Source organism: Babylonia areolata, chromosome 15 (genome assembly GCF_041734735.1).
Source record: "Babylonia areolata isolate BAREFJ2019XMU chromosome 15, ASM4173473v1, whole genome shotgun sequence".
In the NCBI taxonomy this organism is placed as follows: domain Eukaryota; kingdom Metazoa; phylum Mollusca; class Gastropoda; order Neogastropoda; family Buccinidae; genus Babylonia; species Babylonia areolata.
Window position 1 is genome coordinate 18,242,996 of NC_134890.1, and position 22,500 is coordinate 18,265,495.

A 22,500-nucleotide genomic window follows, 5' to 3' on the forward strand; every position below is an offset into this window, starting at 1 on the left:
GTGTTATTCTAAAAGAAAATAGATTTCCAAATTATTTTGATAGCAGGTAACTATTCAGGCATTCATGTGAAGATATTTTTTGTGCAACAAAAAAGTGTATTTCCACAGCAGAGAATGGCATGAAATGAAAGCAAACAAAATACAACTAGAAATGACCTGGCTGTTGTCAGTTGTTTACTTTTTACCCGAAAAAATGAAAATAAAACAAGCTGTAACAGTCACAACTCTTGCAGACAGGTAACTTATTTATAAGTGAATAAGTCAATAACTTTCCTAACAATGACACATGCGGGTTCAGTCAGCATGAAAGGTGAACCATATTCATATACTTAGAAACTGAAAAGTCAGGCTTTTTGACACCAAAGAATTGTCCCCTCTTTGTGACACTGTGTATGCCAATTTGCTTCAGTCATTTGATCAGCGACGAAAAGCATGAGAAAAAAAAACAACAGCAAAAAAACACACGTGTTTCCGGTCAAATGCACTGAATTCAACCTCATGGGTTTCATGAAAATAATTGATTACTGGCTGTTGTCCAAACCACAGCAGTAATCAGGGACAGCAACAGTTCTCTGAAGTCCATTGCCACACACCCTTCCGTGCCTTCTGACTACTGACTAGCCCACAACCTATCATCTTACACCACTACTGTCCATCTCCCCACCTCTCTCAAACAACATGGACACGCTCACCTCTCACTGTCAGTCACTATTAAATGCAGACTGAATAAGTGTCATGTTGCTGCCAATTTCATCACTGTTGTTGTTGTTACTTTCAATAGTTTCATGTCCGTATCAATAATCAGTTTAAAGTGTATGATCGTTTTTACCGAGGCCACACACAGGCAGGCAGTCATAATACATTTTTGGGAGGTATCATTTGGGCAGCCTGCAGAGTTGTGTAAATCAATTGACTGGGACCACTGTCTTTGCTGGACAAAGTTTCTGATGCCAGTGACTCAGCAGCAGTGCAGGGTCTGCTCTGGTGTGTGGCCTCCAGGCGTCCAGGCGACCTTAACATCGATGGTTCCCTGTGGACTGCCGACGCTGGAACTGCGACGGACGAACCCGGGTGTGGCCGTGTATGGGGGAATCTAAATGAGCAGTGTGGGAGTAATGCCACTGAAACGGCGCAGATGATGGGGCAGCAAAAAAAAAAAAAAGAAAAAAAAAGAAAAAAAAGTTTCTGATACCTTTTTTGCATCTGAGGCGAACCCCCGTTTCCAAGTTCACTCCTGCATGTGGTCTAGTTACCAAACCATTATTGAGAAGAAAGGGATCTTCTACCTGAGGTATACACAGTATTTTTTTTTTTTTTTAATCCAGACACATCAAACTATTTACTGTTCACAATTTGTTTTCATTGAACCCATCTCCGATAAAGGAAAAATCAAAATAGATGGAGGACACTGGGGAAGCACTTTGTTGAAGACGTCAGCTGACCTAGGTTCAGAACAGCAAATCATTGTGCCATTGGATGCATTGAACAGGGCGGACGGGCAAGCAGTGTCCAAGAAAGCTCTGAAGAAGCAGCAGAAAGCGTCAGAAAAGGCAGCCAAGAAAGCAGCACATATGCAGCAGAACCAGGAGCAACAACAGGGGGATGGGGTGAGTGCTCTGCTTCCGTTGTCTCCTGTCTCTGTGCTGTGTTACATCAGTGGCACTTTTTATTTTATTTTTTAGCACACATAACATGTAGATTATATGTTGCAGTAGTCTTCAGTTTTACGTCTTTCCACTTTGAGTGATATTAGACAGAAAAAAAGGAGAGGGAGAAGTGTTTGTTTGTGTGTGTGAAAGTTTGGGGAGAAAGGAATATAAGCAAAATGGTAGGAAAAGCTAACATCGAACAACTAGTAGAACAACTATAAATAAATTGTATTATATAGATACATGTGTGTGTGTGTTTGTGTGTGTGTTACTCCTCAGCCTGACGTTAGAACTTTTTGTTTCACTCTTTCCAGGCAGACAAGGAGACTGATGTGTCAGAGGGTCGCTATGGCAATCTACCTCTCAACCAGTCGCAGGAAAAAGTCCAGCGTAAAATCCACAAGGTGTGCGAGCTGACATCGGCCCTTGCTGATCAGAAAGTCTGGGTCAGGGCACGTCTCCACACCAGTCGGGCCAAAGGTGAGTGGTTGAGTGGTGTATGGTAGTCATGTCCAACTGTGACCTTCAGAACAGCAATAGAGGCAGCTGCTGTCCCGTCTGTCTGGGAGGGTTTTAGTACAGTCAGCGTTGGAATAGTCTCCAAGCACATGAAGTCCCCAGAGGAGCACGCACCCACAGAAGTGATAACATCTGGAAAACACATTTCCTACTTTCCCTTTGTCATATTTTCAAGGAGAGGATTGGTTCCCATCTTGACATGCCAAGCCCTAGACACAGTGGGTATGAATTCCTGCCCCAGAGGCTGTAATAAGTTCTGGGACTTTCATTTTATGTCAGCTTGTGAAGTTGGTTGGAATTCTGCTGTTTGACTGAAGAAGAACAAAACTGGATCTGTGCTTTTCATTGTTGAGTCATGAATTCTTCCCCCATCACTGACACTTTTTTTTTCAGATTTTCTGGTCAGACATTTTGTTATTCAAAGCTGCTGGGATCACTCCTGTTAAAATCATAACAGTTTGGTCAGCAGCAATGACATGTAATTGTTTTCCATTGCTGTTGGTTCAAGTTTTAGGATAAAACTGTGAGCATTGTTCAGTAGCAATGTGCAACTGCTATCAATTGATTGTTGTTATGTTAAACAGTGACATGCAGTTACTGATATTTTCCTTTTCCAATTATTAGAACATATAGATTATAGAAATAAATGTTGTGTATGACACACACACATACACAGTTTAATGCTGAATCATGCACATGTTGCTAACCAAACACAAAAGAAAGCATGTTCATTTTCAATTGCATTCAGTCTTTTGGCCACAAATTAGATTCTGTATTCTTGAAAACAGTTATTTTGATGATTTGTACAGAAAAAGAAAAAGAAAACAAAAACAGCAACCCAGAAACAAACAAACACTGCAAGTCATCATTTAGCATTGTACAGTATTTGGGTACACAAGTGCTGTAAAAAAAAAAAATTTTAAATGTGTGAACTGAATTTGTTTCTTGCCAAAGCCCCAGTGCTCTGTACTATTTCAAGACATCAAGACTCTTTATTGGCTTCAAATGGAATTATTTGGTTTGGGCAAGGGGTATTAAAAAGACATTAAATCATCAGCCTGAAAATCCTCGTCTGAAAATCACAAAAATGATGGCAGCTCACACATGTTCTCTCACCTTTACACACACACACACACACACACACACACACACACACACACACACACACACACACACACACACACACACACACATACATACACACACTCACACACTAATATGCACACACACAATTTCTTCCACATAAAGTTACAACAAAACACAATAGCAAGACCACCACACAGCTGGCGCACTCACTCATCCCATTTAATCAAACACTAATAGTGAGAGAAGGGCAGTAATGAATTATCAATAATAATAAAAACTATGAACGATCACAACACAAATCACGAGAACAATCATGGTATTATGGTAAAAAAAATAAATGAATGGAAAGAAATAATTGTAGGACGCTCTCTTAAATAAATGATTTCACCAATAGAATAATGTATTGGAGGTCATCATCCATAAACATGATTCTTTTCAGGTGTTAGTCATGAAAACATATACTACCCATGACATGAATCTACCTTCACAAACACTGTGTTTTCAGGCAAGCAGTGCTTCATAAACAGATTCTTTTCAGGTGTTCGTCAGTCATGAAAACATATACTACCCATGACATGAATCTACCTTCACAAACACTGTGTTTTCAGGCAAGCAGTGCTTCATAAACAGATTCTTTTCAGGTGTTCGTCAGTCATGAAAACATATACTACCCATGACATGAATCTACCTTCACGAACACTGTGTTTTCAGGCAAGCAGTGCTTTTTCGTTCTTCGGCAGCAGAAGTGGAGTGTGCAGGCCTTGACCTCTGTGGGGGACAAGGTCAGCAAACAGATGGTGAAGTTCATTGCAGGGTAAGTCCCCTGTGGACTGATGGTGTGGGTGTGGACGTGTGGGTGTGGACTGATGGTGTGGGTGTGGACTGATGGTGTGGATGGTGTGTGTGGACTGATGGTGTGGGTGTGGACGGATGGTGTGTGGACTGATGGTGTGGGTGTGGACTGATGGTGTGGATGGTGTGTGTGGACTGATGGTGTGGGTGTGGACGGATGGTGTGTGGACTGATGGTGTGGATGGTGTGTGGACCTATGGTGTGGGTGTGGACTGATGGTGTGAGTGTGGACTGATGGTGTGGGTGTGGACTGATGGTGTGGATGGTGTGTGGACTGATGGTGTGGGTGTGGACTGATGGTGTGGATGGTGTGTGGACTGATGGTGTGGGTGTGGACTGATGGTGTGGGTGTGGACTGATGGTGTGGATGGTGTGTGGACTGATGGTGTGGGTGTGGACTGATGGTGTGAGTTGATGGTGTGAGTGTGGACTGATGGTGTGGGTGTGGTCTGATGGTGTGGGTGTGGACTGTTGGTGTGGATGGTGTGTGTGGACTGATGGTGGTGTGTGTGTGGACTGATGGTATGAGTGTGAGTGTGGACTGATGGTGTGGATGGTGTGAGTGTGGACTGATGGTGTGGATGGTGTGTGTGTGGACTGATGGTGTGAGTGTGGACTGATGGTGTGGATGGTGTGAGTGTGGACTGATGGTGTGAGTGTGGACTGATGTTGTGAATGGTGTGTGTGTGGACTGATGGTGTGAGTGTGGACTGATGGTGTGGATGGTGTGAGTGTGGACTGATGGTGTGGGTGTGGACTAATGGTGTGGGTGTGGTGGGTGTGAGTGTGGACTGATGGTGTGAGTGTGGACTGGTGGTGTGAGTGTGGACTGGTGGTGTGAGTGTGGACTGATGACTGATGGTGTGAGTGTGGACTGATGGTGTGAGTGTGGACTGGTGGTGTGAGTGTGGACTGGTGGTGGTGTGTACTGATGGTGTGAGTGTGGACTGGTGGTGGTGTGTACTGTTGGTGTGAGTGTGGACTGATGACTGATGGTGTGAGTGTGGACTGATGACTGATGGTGTGAGTGTGGACTGGTGGTGTGAGTGTGGACTGGTGGTGTGGTTGTTGTGAGTGTGGACTGTTGGTGTGGATGTAGCTGTGGAAATGTGGTCTGATGGTGTGGGTGTGGGATGGTGTGCAGGGTGACCAAGGAGTCCATAGTGGATGTGGAGGGCATTGTGAGAACAGTGGCCAAGAAGGTAGAGTCCTGTACACAGCAAGATGTGGAACTGCATGCTGAACAGGTACGTCTGTGCTGATCACCAGGAATCCGTAATGATGATGTTAAAATATTCATGAATACACACAGCAAGATGTAGAACTGCATGCTGAACAGGTACATCTGTACTGTTCAGCTTCACTCTGTAATGATGATGTTAAATATTCATGAATGCACACAGCAAGATGTAGAACTGCATGCTGAACAGGTACATCTGTACTGTTCAGCTTCACTCTGTAATGATGATGTTAAACATTCATGAATGCACACAGCAAGATGTAGAACTGCACACCAAACAGGTACATCTGTACTGTTCAGCTTCACTCTGTAATTATGATGTTAAGCATTCATGAATGCACACAGCAAGATGTAGAACTGCACACCAAACAGGTACATCTGTACCGTTCAGCTTCACCCTGCAATGATGATGTTAAATATTCATGAATACACACAGCAAGATGTAGAAGTGCATGCTGAACAGGTACATCTGTACTGTTCAGCTTCACTCTGTAATTATGATGTTAAGCATTCATGAATGCACACAGCAAGATGTAGAACTGCATGCTGAACAGGTACATCTGTACTGTTCAGCTTCACTCTGCAATGATGATGTTAAACATTCATGAATGCATGTACATGCATTTACATACATGGATGTTTGCGTTGATATATGTGTGTTTGTATATAGAGACTGAATATAACACTCGCTGAGAATAGAGGCTCTGTAAGACATGCATTGGGAACTGTAGCTCTTTTAGACACAGAGCTCAATAAAAGACCAATTGGGAATAGAGGCCCTGTATTATACCAATTGAAAATAGAAGCTGTACAACACACCGAGTGAGAATGGAGTCCCTATAGATACTGATTGGTAACAGGGGTCCTGATTGGTAACAATATAGGCCCTTTATGATACCAATTGGGAATAGAAGCTCTGTGATATATCACTTGGGAATAGAGGCTCTGAAAGTTATCAGTTGGGAATAGAGACTGTAAGATACCAGTTCAGAATAGAAGCTCTGTAAGACACCAATTGGGAATAAAGTCCCTTTAACTCACTCCGGACGATGGAACGCTATAGCATTCCTGACGTAAGGTAGCATTCCAGACGACGGAACACTATAGCTGTTTCGACAATTAAATTTTTTTCCACGATTTCCTCATGGCATAGCATAAAAATCACAGCTACACTGGGCATTTTGAACATGTCATGGGTCGAATGGAAAGTTTCTTCATGAGATTCCATAACAACACACTACACAGTGAGCCAGCGAGTTCAGGACCCCACACAACAAGCTAATCCGCATACGTATCGAAAGTGGCATCATAGGTGATATAAGTGGAAATTTTTTGAGCAAACTAGATCACGACAGCAACTTTTACCACTGCTGAAGTGTTTGAAATGCTTCAGACTGAAGGTTTCGACATCGACGAGGATGATGAAGACATTGAATGAAATATCTGTAGTGAAGAAAGCTACCATCAAGTAGGTACTGATAGTGATTCAGCTTCTGAGAGCGGTGAAGAGGGAGGGGAGTGGGTGTTCATACAACGTGAGGAGAGGGATCAGTGGGTCAAGTACAGTGAGTTTCATTCAGTTACCTTATGTTTTGTATTTTTTGTGATTTTTTTCCTAACCCATACAAATAGGTCGTCTGTTGGGAAAAGCAAGGGAGAGAACTAGTCGTCCCGAATGAGTTAAAATACCAGTTGGAAATATCCCCAGTTAGATACCAAATGGAAATAGCAACCATGTATGACTGTTTGAGAATTGAGGCCATATAATATGCCAAATGGGAATAGAAGCTCTATAATATACCAATTGGGAATAGACACCAAATGGGATCAGAAGCTCTGTAAGACACCAAATGGGAATAAAAGCTCCATAAGACACCAGTTGGGAATAGAAGCTCTATAAGACACCAGATGGGAATAAAAGCTCTACAAGACACCAATTGGGAATAGAGACTGTATGGAAACAAGGTTCGTAGGGTCCTTTCAAGTCCTTTTAAGTCCTTAGGAATTGGATTTTGGTCAAAAGGCCTTTTAAGTGCTTTGATTCAGCAAGTTGGTCCTTTTAACTCATCAGGAGGTCCTTTTAATTTTTGAAAGGTACTGTTAAGTCCTGTTTTATGAAGAGAAAGAGACTTGAGAACGAAACTGAAACACCTTCGACACCAAAACCGCAAGTTGCAAAGCGCGTTGAAAGATGCCGACGCGATCGTCTGAAACTCAGTACTTACTGTAGGAGGATACAGCCTATAGGCCTAGGCCCTAACAGTAGTGCGCTTTCTGCTCGGTGGCAGACGCGAAGCGTGGTACAGTGGCTGTGAGTCACGCCTGCTGCTGCTGCTTTGCTTAGGCCTAGCCTACAGTGACGTGAATTGCAAAGACTAAATACGACAGTCAAATGGGATTAGCTGTTCTTCCGTTTATGAGAGGTAAGTGTCTGCTGTTCTGCATGTCAAATAGATTGGGGTGTACTGTAAAGTCATGTCGGCAAAGGTCCTTTTAAACTGATTTGAGGTCCTTATAAAGTCCTTTAAAGGTCCTTTTTTGGCTTCATGCCCACCACCTGGGAACCCTGTGGAAAACAGGTTGGGAATAGACACCGCTCATGAGTTTAAGTACTGAATTGTCTGCACATGTTTAGTTGACATATCTGTTTGCTGAAGCAAATGTGTGTGGAAGGTCAGGTGGCAGAATGACTAAGATGCTCATCTGCCAATACAGTGTCCGTGAAGGACTGGGTTCGATTCCCACTCTCGCTCTTTCTCCCAAGTTTTATTGGAAAATTCAACCTGAGATGATGAGATGATAAACCAAGGTCCTGTTTGCAAAAGGCACTTGGCGCACTGAATGTGAAGTCACAGCAACAAAAGTGTTGTCCTCTGGAAAAATTCTGAAACACAAATCCACTCTTGATAGGTACGCAGATATATATAGTCATTCGGATGAGATGATAAACCGAGGTCCCGTGTGCAGCATGCACTTTGCGCATGTAAAAGAACCCACAGCAACAAAAGGGTTGTTCCTGGCAAAATTCTGTAGAAAAATCCACTTCGATAGGAAAAACAAATAAAACTGCACGCAGGAAAAAGTTTTTTTTTTAAACTGGGTGTCGCTGTAGTATAGTGACGCGCTCTCCCTGGTGAGAGCAGCCCGATAAAAAGAAACACAAAATACAAAAATACAAAAAATGCATGCACTGAGCTTGCATGCAAGCTTGTCGGGTTATGCTGCTGGTCAGGCATCTGCCTGGCAGATGTGGCGGTGTAGCGTATTTGTCAGATTTGTCAGAATGCAGTGACACGTCTTTGAGAAACTGAAGGCATGAAGCTGAAAACTGTGTGTTGTTGATGTGACTCAGGTGTTCGTGGTGAGTGCTGCAGCCCAGAGACTTCCGCTACAGATAGAGGATGCCAGCAGGCCTGAAACAGAGGGAGAGGTGAGAGTTTTCACCTGTGTGTGTCTGTCTGAGTGTGTATGTGTGCGTGCCTGAAATTTGATTGAACGACACAGGAAATGAATGATGAGCGCCCAGTGGCAGCCGCCAGTCGGCTCTATCCAGATTGGTAGCACCTGTTGTGAAATGACTCCGTGTTTGTAAAGTGCTTCGAGCTTGGTCTCCAAATGAGGATAGGTGCTATATAAGTATCCATATCATTCATTCATGATTCACAATCATGGTTGGTTGTGTGTTGTACAGCTTAGTGTTATTTTATATTGACTTCACCACCATATTTGTTTACTATGGTGTGCAAGTATCTGTATGTAAAAAAAGTGTGCATGGGTGTTTGCGTGTGGGTGGGTGTGTATTTTTTTGTGTTTGCATGTGTGAGTGGATGTGTTTGTGTGGTGCATGTGTGTGTGTGTGTGTGTGTGCATGTGTGCGCATATATGGGGGTTTTGTGTGTGTGTTTAATAGTGAAAGGTGATATTTTTTAACTAGATGAGGCTTGCTTTGCAGTGACTAAGCTGTGTGTGATTTTGCTATTTGCTGTATGCCAAATTTTACTGTTCTGTTTGTAATCTGTATGTATCACAAACCTCACCACACTTCATTTCTCTTAATGAGATATAAGAGTTATCCAGATTCTGATAATGCTATGGTGTGCCATGTGCAACCGTTGCTTCCAGGCAAAGATTATGTTTTAACCATGGATAAGGTACTGACAATTTGATATGCATCACAGAGCGGTACTGACAATAGGCATCACAGAGAGGTACTGACAATATAACAGGCATCACAGAGAGGTACTGACAATATAATTGGCATCACAGAGAGGTACTGACAATATAACATGCATCACAGAGAGGTACTGACAATTTAATAGGCATCACAGAGAGGTACTGACAATATAATAGCCATCACAGAGAGGTACTGACAATATAACATGCATCACAGAGAGGTACTGACAATATAATAGGCATCACAGAGAGGTACTGACAATATAATAGCCATCACAGAGAGGTACTGACAATATAATAGCCATCACAGAGAGGTACTGACAATATAATAGCCATCACAGAGAGGTACTGACAATATAACATGCATCACAGAGAGGTACTGACAATATAATAGCCATCACAGAGAGGTACTGACAATATAACAGGCATCACAGAGAGGTACTGACAATATAATAGGCATCACAGAGAGGTACTGACAATATAACATGCATCACAGAGAGGTACTGACAATTTAATAGGCATCACAGAGAGGTACTGACAATATAATAGCCATCACAGAGAGGTACTGACAATATAACATGCATCACAGAGAGGTACTGACAATATAATAGCCATCACAGAGAGGTACTGACAATATAATAGCCATCACAGAGAGGTACTGACAATATAACATGCATCACAGAGAGGTACTGACAATTTAATAGGCATCACAGAGAGGTACTGACAATATAATAGGCATCACAGAGAGGTACTGACAATATAATAGGCATCACAGAGAGGTACTGACAATATAATAGGCATCACAGAGAGGTACTGACAATATAACAGGCATCACAGAGAGGTACTGACAATATAATAGGCATCACAGAGAGGTACTGACAATATAATAGGCATCACAGAGAGGTACTGACAATATAACAGGCATCAGAGAGAGGTACTGACAATATAATAGCCATCACAGAGAGGTACTGACAATATAATAGGCATCACAGAGAGGTACTGACAATATAATAGGCATCACAGAGAGGTACTGACAATATAATAGCCATCACAGAGAGGTACTGACAATATAATAGGCATCACAGAGAGGTACTGACAATATAACATGCATCACAGAGAGGTACTGACAATATAATAGCCATCACAGAGAGGTACTGACAATATAACATGCATCACAGAGAGGTACTGACAATATAACAGGCATCACAGAGAGGTACTGACAATATAATAGGCATCACAGAGAGGTACTGACAATATAACAGGCATCACAGAGAGGTACTGACAATATAATAGCCATCACAGAGAGGTACTGACAATATAACATGCATCACAGAGAGGTACTGACAATATAATAGCCATCACAGAGAGGTACTGACAATATAATAGCCATCACAAAGTCCAGGTTTGTCTTCCTGGTATTCTGACCCTGTCTGACCCTATCTGTGAAGGAATTACAGAATACAAGTAATGACAGGAACTTTTGTTTGTGTCTTGATTATGTTTTAAGTCTCTCTCTTGGACATAATTATCATACTAAACTGGGTTCTGCTGATATTGTCAGGGGAGGGTGTATAGCAGATTGGTCATTGAACAGAAAAGCACCTTCTCACTGCCAGGATTATCCAATTTGGTGAAAGCGACACATTGATCAGTCAGTGATTGTCAACAGGAAAATATATATTTCTGATATTTGTTAATATTCAGATTAGAGGTTTGAGTAGAAAGTAGTGTTCTCATTTCCATTACTGTCGTCCAAGCTTTTTTCTGATGCGATCTGCCAAATTCAAACATTGATCAGTCATTGATTGTCATCAAGACACATAACTTCATGGAGTTTTGGGGGTCTGCAGCATATAACTGTATTACTTTGACAAGTAGTGCTCTCATTTCCAGTGCTATCGTCCAAGCTTTTTTCTCATGTGATCTGCCAAAATGAAACATTGGTCAGTCGTTTATTGTCAGCTAGAAAATACACATAACTTTGTGAAGCGTTGGGGGCCTGCAGCAGGTAACTGTATCACCAACAAACAATAAAGAGTAGTAAATCTCTCCACAAACAAGGCACACAACTTCAAGTCAGTGCTGCTTATGCTACCGATTCAGCTAGCACACAGGTAGAGAACAGGTACATTGCAACAAAACCAGACACTTCCTCAAAAAAAGAAGCTCCGGGCTTGTCCAGTCATTTGACATATGCACACAGCAGCAATGATAGAAGAAATGTGGAATCACAAATTAGCTTTTTATTTTAAGACTGGCATCACCATAACTGTATCACTTTTGTCAAAGACTGCACCTCAGTCTGCAGTGGTTTGTGTTCATGTTTCAGCAGTGTCATGATTTACCCACCACCTTTGTGGCTCTGCCAGCGAGAAAATGCGAATTCTATACAAAACAAATACAAATACAAAATAGGTCATCTGACGACATGGGCAGCCCACCACTGTAACTGGCTTCTCTGAGTTTGCATTGCCTTTGTTTGGACAACTTTTCAGCAGAGTTTGCATTGCCTTTGTTTGGACAACCTTTCAGCAGAGTTTGCATTGCCTTTGTTTGGACAACTTTTCAGCAGAGTTTGCACTGCCTTTATTTGGACAACTTTTCAGCAGAGTTTGCATTGCCTTTGTTTGGACAACTTTTCAGCAGAGTTTGCATTGCCTTTGTTAGAGTTTGCACTGCCTTTGTTTGGACAACTTTTCAGCAGAGTTTGCATTGCCTTTGTTTGGACAACTTTTCAGCAGAGTTTGCATTGCCTTTGTTAGAGTTTGCACTGCCTTTGTTTGGACAACTTTTCAGCAGAGTTTGCATTGCCTTTGTTTGGACAACTTTTCAGCAGAGTTTGCATTGCCTTTGTTTGGACAACTTTTCAGCAGAGTTTGCATTGCCTTTGTTAGAGTTTGCACTGCCTTTGTTTGGACAACTTTTCAGCAGAGTTTGCATTGCCTTTGTTTGGACAACTTTTCAGCAGAGTTTATAAATGGATCAGTTTGAATAAGTAATGGCAGATAAATGACAAGAAAAGAAACAGGCTGAAAGTAAACATGGAAGATTAAAGCAAATATGGGGTGTCAAGTTGCAAAAATAGTTGCCGAAAATGTTCAGGAGCCTTTCATCAGAACAGCAATTTCCACGATGAAATGTTAGCCTTTCGGTGACATGGTAAAAAAGGAAATGAAGATGTGCATGCGCACGCAGTTCTCGCTAAATATATCTGGGGAACCTCCACGAAAATCAGATGAAAGTGAGTCTGCACATCCTCCCTAGTATGTTGATGGAGCTGAGGGCCTGTCTGACAATTCCTAGATTTATAGTGTAACTGTACTGTTAGATCAGGTCACACACACTGGACTCAAAGCCATGTTTTCTTCACGCTGTAAGGACGAGTTGCTTCCCTTGCTGGTTTCTTTGTTGTGTGTGGATTTCCAGGTGAGAAGTCCATACAAGAGTGTTGAAGAGAGTATCTGTTTTAGCTGAGGATGTGATAGGGGGAATGATAAGAAATCTTAGAGCTTGAAACTGGTTGTTCTTTCTTTAGTTACACTGAGAGTCATTTGGTTAGTTTATTATGTCTTGCCTTTGCAGTGATGGAGCACTTGATTTCAGGAGTTTGATTTTGTCAGGAAAAACTCTTGTTCACAGTTGAAGTTTTATGTCAGAAATAACTTGTACACTGTTGACGTTTTGTCAGGAAAAACGCTTGTTCATGAATGAAGTTATATGTCAGGAAAACACTTGTTCACAGCTGAAGTTACATATCAGAAAAAAACACGTTCATGGTCATATATCTGAAAAACACATTCATAGTTATATGTCAGAAAAACACATGTTCACGGTTGGAGTTATATGTCTGGAAGAACATGTGTTCACACTTACATATCAGGAAAAATACATGTTCACAGTTGAAGGCATATGTGAGGAAAAACCACTAGTTCCGAGATGAAATTATATCTCAGGAAAAACACATGTTCGCAGTTACATATCAGAAAAAAACTCTTGTTCACAGTTGAAATTACATTATCAGGAAAAACATATGTTCACAGTTACATATCCAGAAAAACACATATTCACAGTTACATATCCAGAAAAAAACTTATGTTCACAGTTACATATCAGAAGAAAAAAGTTCACAGTTGAAGTTACATGTCAAGAAAAACACATGTTCACAGTTACATATTAAGAAAAACACTTGTTCACAGTTGAAGTTACATATCAGGAAAAACGTTCACAGTTACGTATCAGGAGAAACACATGTTCACAGTTGCATGTCAGCAAAACCACTTGTTCACAGTTGAAATTACATATCAGGAAAAACATTCACAGTTACGTATCAGGAGAAACACATGTTCACAGTTGGAGTTACATATCAGGAAAAACACCTGTCCTCATTTACATGTCAGCAAAACCACTTGTTCACAGTTGAAGTTACATATCAGGAAACACGTTTGTTCATAGTTACATATCAGGAAAAACACATGGTCATAGTTACATGTCAGGAAAAACACATGGTCATAGTTACATGTCAGGAAAAACACATGGTCACAGTTACATGTCAGGAAAAACACATGTTCATAGTTACATGTCAGGAAAAACACATGGTCATAGTTACATGTCAGGAAAAACACATGGTCACAGTTACATATCAGGAAAAACACATGGTCATAGTTACATGTCAGGAAAAACACATGGTCATAGTTACATGTCAGGAAAAACACATGGTCATAGTTACATGTCAGGAAAAACACATGGTCATAGTTACATGTCAGGAAAAACACATGGTCATAGTTACATGTCAGGAAAAACACATGGTCATAGTTACATGTCAGGAAAAACACATGGTCATAGTTACATGTCAGGAAAAACACAAGTTCACAGTTACATGTCAGGAAAAACACATGGTCATAGTTACATGTCAGGAAAAACACATGGTCATAGTTACATATCAGGAAAAACACATGGTCATAGTTACATGTCAGGAAAAACACATGTTCATAGTTACATGTCAGGAAAAACACATGTTCATAGTTACATGTCAGGAAAAACACATGGTCATAGTTACATGTCAGGAAAAACACATGGTCATAGTTACATGTCAGGAAAAACACATGTTCATAGTTACATGTCAGGAAAAACACATGGTCATAGTTACATGTCAGGAAAAACACATGGTCATAGTTACATGTCAGGAAAAACACATGTTCACAGTTACGTATCGGGGAAAACACATGGTCATAGTTACATGTCAGGAAAAACACATGGTCATAGTTACATGTCAGGAAAAACACATGGTCATAGTTACATGTCAGGAAAAACACATGGTCATAGTTACATGTCAGGAAAAACACAAGTTCACAGTTACGTATCGGGGAAAACACATATATTCACAGTTGAAGTTACATTATCAGGAAAAACACATGTTCACAGTTACGTATCAGGAAAAACACACATGTTCACATTTGAAGTTACATTATCAGGAAAAACACATGTTCACATTTACACATCAGGGAAAACACATGCTCACAGTTACATATCAGGAAAAAACATGTTCACAGTTGAAGTTATATGTCAGGAAAAACACTTTTTTACAGATGAATTTACATGTCAGGAAAAACATGTTCACATTTACATGTCAGGAAAAACACTTCTTTACAACTGAAGTCATATGTCAGAAAAATAATTTCTTTACAACTGAAGTTACATGTCAGGAAAAACACATGTTCACAGAACTTACATATCAGCAAAAACACATTTTCACAATTGAAGTTACACATCTAGGAAGAAGACGCACATTCACAGAACACATGTTCACAGTTGAAGTCACACGTCTAGGAAGAAGGCGTACGTTCTCACAACACATGTTTACAGTTGAAGTTACACATCTAGGAAGAAGACGCACATTCACAGAACACATGTTCACAGTTTAAGTTACACGTCTAGGAAGAAGGCATACATTCTCAGAACACATGTTCACAGTTGAAGTCACACGTCTAGGAAGAAGGCGTGCGTTCTCACAACACATGTTTACAGTTGAAGTTACACATCTAGGAAGAAGACGCACATTCTCAGAACACATGTTCACAGTTTAAGTTACACATCTAGGAAGAAGGCGTACGTTCTCACAACACATGTTTACAGTTGAAGTTACACGTCTAGGAAGAAGACGCACATTCTCAGAACACATGTTCACAGTTGAAGTTACACATCTAGGAAGAAGATGCACGTTCTCAGAACACATGTTCACAGTTGAAGTTACACATCTAGGAAGAAGACGCACATTCTCAGAACACATGTTCACAGTTGAAGTCACATGTCTAGGAAGAAGGCGTACGTTCTCACAACACATGTTTACAGTAAGTTACACGTCTAGGAAGAAGACGCACATTCTCAGAACACATGTTCACAGTTGAAGTCACATGTCTAGGAAGAAGGCGTACGTTCTCACAACACATGTTTACAGTAAGTTACACGTCTAGGAAGAAGACGCACATTATCAGAACACATGTTCACAGTTGAAGTTACACGTCTAGGAAGAAGGCATACATTCTCCCAACACATATTTACAGTTTAAGTTACACGTCTAGGAAGAAGGCATACATTCTCCCAACACATATTTACAGTTTAAGTTACACGTCTAGGAAGAAGGCGTACGTTCTCACAACACATGTTTACAGTAAGTTACACGTCTAGGAAGAAGACGCACATTATCAGAACACATGTTCACAGTTGAAGTTACACATCTAGGAAGAAGGCATACATTCTCCCAACACATGTTCACAATTTAAGTTACACGTCTAGGAAGAAGAAGACACACGTTCACAGCTGTGGCCCCCATGTCAGGAAGATGATGTGTTCAGTCAACACACAGCTAACAGCGGTATGTTCTCTGTTGCAGGACCTGGCGACAGTCAGTCAGGATACCCGCCTGGAAAACCGTATCCTGGACCTTCGCACGGTCACCTCACAGAGCATCTTCCGTCTGGAGGCTGGTGTTTGCCGTCTGTTCAGAGAGTACCTGACGGGCCAGAGTTTCGTGGAAATTCACACCCCCAAAATCATCTCTGGTAAGGAAGCAAGTTTTCTGTGTGTATGTGTGCCTCTGTGTGTGTGTGTGTGTGTGTTTGTGTGTGTGTGTGTGTGTGTGTGTGTACTTGTGTATGTGTGTATACGTGTGTGTGTGTGTGTGCATGTGTGTGTGTGTGTGCATTGTGTGTGCGCATGTGTTTGTGTGTGCGTGTGTGTGTACTTGTGTATGTGTGTATATGTGCGTGTGTGTGCATGTGTGTGTGCATGTGCATGATTTTTAGAAAGTGGAGAGTGGAGGGAGAGAGAATTTAGGTGTGAGCGGTATTCATTCCTGTACCTTCATATTATCTTACTCTTTACACAGAGAGATAATGATAATGACAGTGTTTTTATTGTCCATTCAGCGTAGAAATGCTCTTTAGACAAAAGGGTGAGAAGAAACAAAATATACTAGTGACTAGTGAGAGAGAGAGAGGTTTGTACTGACTTTTGCCATTTTGCGGGTATCTGTGAGTGTGTGTGTGTGTGGTTAGAACTTCATTTTTATGTTGTTCCTGTTGATGAAAATGTTAATGTGCAGACTGATCGATAAGCACCATGGTTAAGGCTCTTGTCAGATAAATGCTCTGTGTTGTTAGATGTTTATTGTGAGTAGATGTCTGTTGTTGTTGTCAGTTTTGATGTGTCTTTTCTGTTGTATCTGTCTGCTTCACTTTCTGCTTATTACACTTCATGTTCTTTTAATTTTTCCAGAGAAAAGCTCTGAAAGCTTCCAGAACATAAAATGAAGATAGTTGGGAAAGTGGCTCAAGTTTCACATGTTAACCCATTGAACCCAGGGCACAGTTTACAGCCTTGGCAGGCTTCTATGCCTTATTGATGTGGAAAAAACGCAGAAAATGTACTGTTGTTACTCTGAATTAGATGTGGACACATCTGGAAATATTGCAGCAGTTAGTTCCCTTTCTTTGCAGTTCATGCATATGTGTGAATGTGAAAACATAATGACTACCAAGTTAAACCGATCCCTCAGTCAAAGAAGGCTACTCACTTGCGTAGCTTTCATCGGCGATCTGGCTGGCTTCTTCAGCTGACAAAACTGAAGAGATTATTATATGGGAGGGAGAGGGACAGAGACAGACAGAGAGAGGGACAGACAGAAAAGAGACGTGTGTTTCTGTGTTAGTGACCTGAAAATATTGAAATAACAGTTTGAAAACAAACAAATGACACACCATAGAGTATAGACATAAACTTTTAAGAGAGAAACAGGTGGTGTCACAAAATTTTCATGTCCTCAACAAAACAATCAACTTTTTGCCACGCCAGACCACAAAATAAGATAGCAATAACAATTGTAAAAACAAAAACATACAACTAAAAGATATGAATTGCCTCTGTGGTTCAAAATATCTCTTCGTATTGTGTAGAGGCCAGTTGTTCAGCGAAATTCTCTTTTCTCAACTTTTATCTTTGTTCTGCATCCCTGAGTGCACTGGGGTAAATATACCGACCTTTTTTCAAGTATGAAACCACATGGGCACAGTTTTCATCACCCACGCAGAATTCGATGCATCCAGCTTTTAACACTCTTGCAAAGAAAAACCAAACAGTCATCGCTAAAACCACACACACACACACATGTATATATATCCGCTGTACTTGATGTGGCGGTTGGTATACTTCCGAGATAGAGGACAGTGTTTTGACTGCTGACACAACCACCAATATAGTTACACACACACACACACACACACACACACACACACACACACACACACACACACACACATGCGCGTGCGCACACGCACACGACCTACACCAATACAGGTACAGACTCATACAGATGGGTACACACACACACATACACACACACACACACACACACACACACACACACAGCGTGCGCTCGCAGATGTAACAAATGTTCTGTTGGAGAAAAGCTGGGGGCGTGAGGAGGGGGGGTGGGGGTAAATTTGGCAAGGGGACGCGACGGGGTACAAGGGGGTGACTTTTCAGGGTAAGGGGGACATTTCAAAACGAGGCCACCGTATGAAGATCGCCCACACTGATGAGTGTCCATGTGGCACTGGACCCCAGACCCCTGAACACATCCTCCAACACTGCCCAACCCATGAAGCTCTACGGCGTCAAACCTGGCCAGGGGGCACAGAGCTACAGGCACAGCTTTGGGGAGACCGCCACGACCTGGAGAAGACCGTGGGTTACATCGTGGCAACAGGGGTGACCGTCTGACCCAGCCAAAACATCGAACGCAGAAGAAGAAGAAGAAGAAACGAGGCTAAAACGCAAAAAAGGGGACATTTTGGCCACTGAAAATGTCTGCATGGGACATTATGAACGGTGAGAAAGTCCCCGGCGGACATTTCCAGCGGTCAAATTGTCCCCCGTGGACGTTTCTGGGGTGGGGCACAGTCTGGGATGCTACACTGAGACCTTCAGATTGGAATTTCAACGCTTTAACCACTTAGCTGTTGTGCATCTCAGAACGAGTTTAAGATCAATCTCGAGACATATGTATTTTGCCAAGCATTCCTTTAATAATGTTACTCGTGTGTGTGTGTGTGTGTGTGGCTGGTGATAAGTGAGTGTGGTGTTACTGTGTGAATTGTGTGAGTGCACTGTGTAAAGTGTATTGAGCTGCACAAAGCAAGATCATGCACTATATAAAAATGATTGATTACTTTTTTATGTGTTTATTATACTGGAGACACTGTGGCAGAACTGGTCAAGTGTTAAGACTCCAAATACAGTATACCCCAGTGATCTAGGTTTGAGGTTTATTATGCTGACGCCCCAGACACAGTTGATGGGTTGAATTTACCGCCCAGATAGCCATTAAAGGCTATGAGACCTTTGATGATTAACCTGTATCTATGCAGCAGATGCCTAGACACAGTGGATTGGATGAATTTATTGCCCAGATGTTCGTAAAAGGCGATGGGACCTTTAGCATTTAACCAGTATCCATGTGACAGCTGTCTCTGCCTTTAACATTTAACCAGTATCCATGTGACAGCTGTCTCTGCCTCTAACATTTAACCTGTATCCATGCGACAGCTGTCTCTTCCTCTAACATTTAACCTGTATCCATGCGACAGCTGTCTCTTCCTTTAACATTTAACCAGTATCCATGTGACAGCTGTCTCTGCCTCTAACATTTAACCTGTATCCATGTGACAGCTGTCTCTGCCTCTAACATTTAACCTGTATCCATGTGACAGCTGTCTCTGCCTCTAACATTTAACCTGTATCCATGTGACAGCTGTCTCTGCCTCTAACATTTAACCTGTATCCATGCGACAGCTGTCTCTGCCTCTAACATTTAACCTGTATCCATGCGACAGCTGTCTCTGCCTCTAACATTTAACCTGTATCCATGCTACAACTGCCTCTGCCTCTAACATTTAACCTGTATCCATGCGACAGCTGTCTCTGCCTCTAACATTTAACCTGTATCCATGCGACAGCTGTCTCTGCCTCTAACATTTAACCTGTATCCATGCTACAACTGTCTCTGCCTCTAACATTTAACCTGTATCCATGCGACAGCTGTCTCTGCCTCTAACATTTAACCTGTATCCATGCGACAGCTGTCTCTGCCTCTAACATTTAACCAGTATCCATGTGACAGCTGTCTCTGCCTTTAACATTTAACCAGTATCCATGTGACAGCTGTCTCTGCCTTTAACATTTAACCTGTATCCATGTGACAGCTGCCTCTTCCTTTAACATTTAACCTGTATCCATGCGACAGCTGTCTCTGCCTCTAACATTTAACCTGTATCCATGCGACAGCTGCCTCTGCCTTTAACATTTAACCTGTATCCATGTGACAGCTGTCTCTGCCTCTAACATTTAACCTGTATCCATGCGACAGCTGTCTCTGCCTCTAACATTTAACCTGTATCCATGTGACAGCTGTCTCTGCCTCTAACATTTAACCTGTATCCATGCGACAGCTGTCTCTGCCTCTAACATTTAACCTGTATCCATGCTACAACTGCCTCTGCCTCTAACATTTAACCTGTATCCATGCGACAGCTGTCTCTGCCTCTAACATTTAACCTGTATCCATGCGACAGCTGTCTCTGCCTCTAACATTTAACCTGTATCCATGCTACAACTGTCTCTGCCTCTAACATTTAACCTGTATCCATGCGACAGCTGTCTCTGCCTCTAACATTTAACCTGTATCCATGCGACAGCTGTCTCTGCCTCTAACATTTAACCAGTATCCATGTGACAGCTGTCTCTGCCTTTAACATTTAACCAGTATCCATGTGACAGCTGTCTCTTCCTTTAACATTTAACCTGTATCCATGTGACAGCTGCCTCTTCCTTTAACATTTAACCTGTATCCATGCGACAGCTGTCTCTGCCTCTAACATTTAACCTGTATCCATGCGACAGCTGCCTCTGCCTTTAACATTTAACCTGTATCCATGTGACAGCTGTCTCTGCCTTTAACATTTAACCTGTATCCATGTGACAGCTGTCTCTGCCTTTAACATTTAACCAGTATCCATGTGACAGCTGTCTCTGCCTTTAACATTTAACCTGTATCCATGTGACAGCTGCCTCTTCCTTTAACATTTAACCTGTATCCATGCGACAGCTGTCTCTGCCTCTAACATTTAACCTGTATCCATGCGACAGCTGCCTCTGCCTCTAACATTTAACCTGTATCCATGCGACAGCTGTCTCTGCCTCTAACATTTAACCTGTATCCATGCGACAGCTGTCTCTGCCTCTAACATTTAACCTGTATCCATGTGACAGCTGCCTCGGAGGGAGGAGCGAACGTGTTCACTGTGTCCTACTTCAAGACCAATGCCTACCTGGCTCAGTCTCCCCAGCTGTACAAACAGATGGCCATCTGCTCCGAGTTTGACCGAGTCTTCACAGTGGGCGCTGGTATGTGGAGTGTGTGTGGGTGTGTCTGTGTAGGTGGGTGGGTGTGCATGTGTGAGGGTGTGATTGTGGAGTGCTGCTTGTTGGATGTGATTTTTTGTGAGCAGTGGTGATTGTTAGATGTGTCTGTGTGCAGTGTTGTTGTGAATATGAGTCTGTATGCAATGATCATTGTTAGAAGTGATCGTGTGCAGTGTTTATTGTTTGATGTATCTGTATGCAGTGTTCGTTGTTAGATGTGTCTGTATATAGTGTTCATTGTTGGATGTGTCTGTGTGCAGTGTTCATTGTTGGGTGTGTGTGTGCAGTGTTCAGTGTGAGATGTGTCTGTGTGCAGTGTTCATTGTTGGGTGTCTGTGTGCAGTGTTCATTGTTGGATGTGTCTGTATATAGTGTTCATTGTTAAAAGTGTCTATGCAGTGTTCATTGTTGGAAGTGTCTGTGTGCAGTCTTCATTGTTAGATGTGTCTGTGTGCAGTGTTCATTGTTGGAAGTGTCTGTGTGCAGTGTTCATTGTTAGATGTGTCTGTGTGCAGTGTTCAGAGCGGAGGACTCCAACACCCATCGTCACCTGACGGAGTTTGTGGGCCTGGATCTGGAGATGGCCTTCAACTTCCATTACCATGAGGTGGTGGACTTGATCGGCGACATGTTCGTCCACATCTTCAAAGGGCTGCAGACTGAGTGAGTCAGCACAGCGTGTTGCAAAACGCTTGACTTTAATCACAGATTGACATAAGCTTACGGTTGGCAAGACACTCTCCACTATAATCAAATTCTAGCCCAGATAGTCAGGAGAGCAGTTACCTCCTCTGCTGTTCAGATGGTCATTGTCGAATATGACTGACTAGCTTACACATGGTTGGGCTATCAGCTGGGGACATGGGGACCATCCTAATGCTGACTGTCCTAAAACCATCCACCATGATCAAATTCTAGCCCAGATAGTCTGGACAGCAGTTGCCTCCGCAGCTGTTCTGTTGGTCTTAGTCGGACACAGCTAGCACACATACTGATTTGGCAGCA

General features: G+C 42.1%; 1 protein-coding gene across 3 annotated transcripts in view; it reads left to right on the forward strand.

Annotated features, from left to right (window-relative positions):
- Positions 1 to 22,500, forward strand: part of LOC143290457 (aspartate--tRNA ligase, cytoplasmic-like) — a 52,283-nt gene that overhangs the window by 10,608 nt on the left and 19,175 nt on the right. For all 3 annotated transcript variants that reach the window (XM_076599902.1, XM_076599904.1, XM_076599905.1), the window contains exons 2-9: positions 1,490 to 1,607; positions 1,964 to 2,129; positions 3,966 to 4,068; positions 5,251 to 5,353; positions 8,699 to 8,776; positions 16,409 to 16,577; positions 21,343 to 21,477; positions 22,011 to 22,158. In XM_076599902.1, the coding sequence (XP_076456017.1) occupies positions 1,490 to 1,607; positions 1,964 to 2,129; positions 3,966 to 4,068; positions 5,251 to 5,353; positions 8,699 to 8,776; positions 16,409 to 16,577; positions 21,343 to 21,477; positions 22,011 to 22,158 (1,020 nt within the window). The remainder of the gene's footprint in view (positions 1 to 1,489; positions 1,608 to 1,963; positions 2,130 to 3,965; positions 4,069 to 5,250; positions 5,354 to 8,698; positions 8,777 to 16,408; positions 16,578 to 21,342; positions 21,478 to 22,010; positions 22,159 to 22,500) is intronic.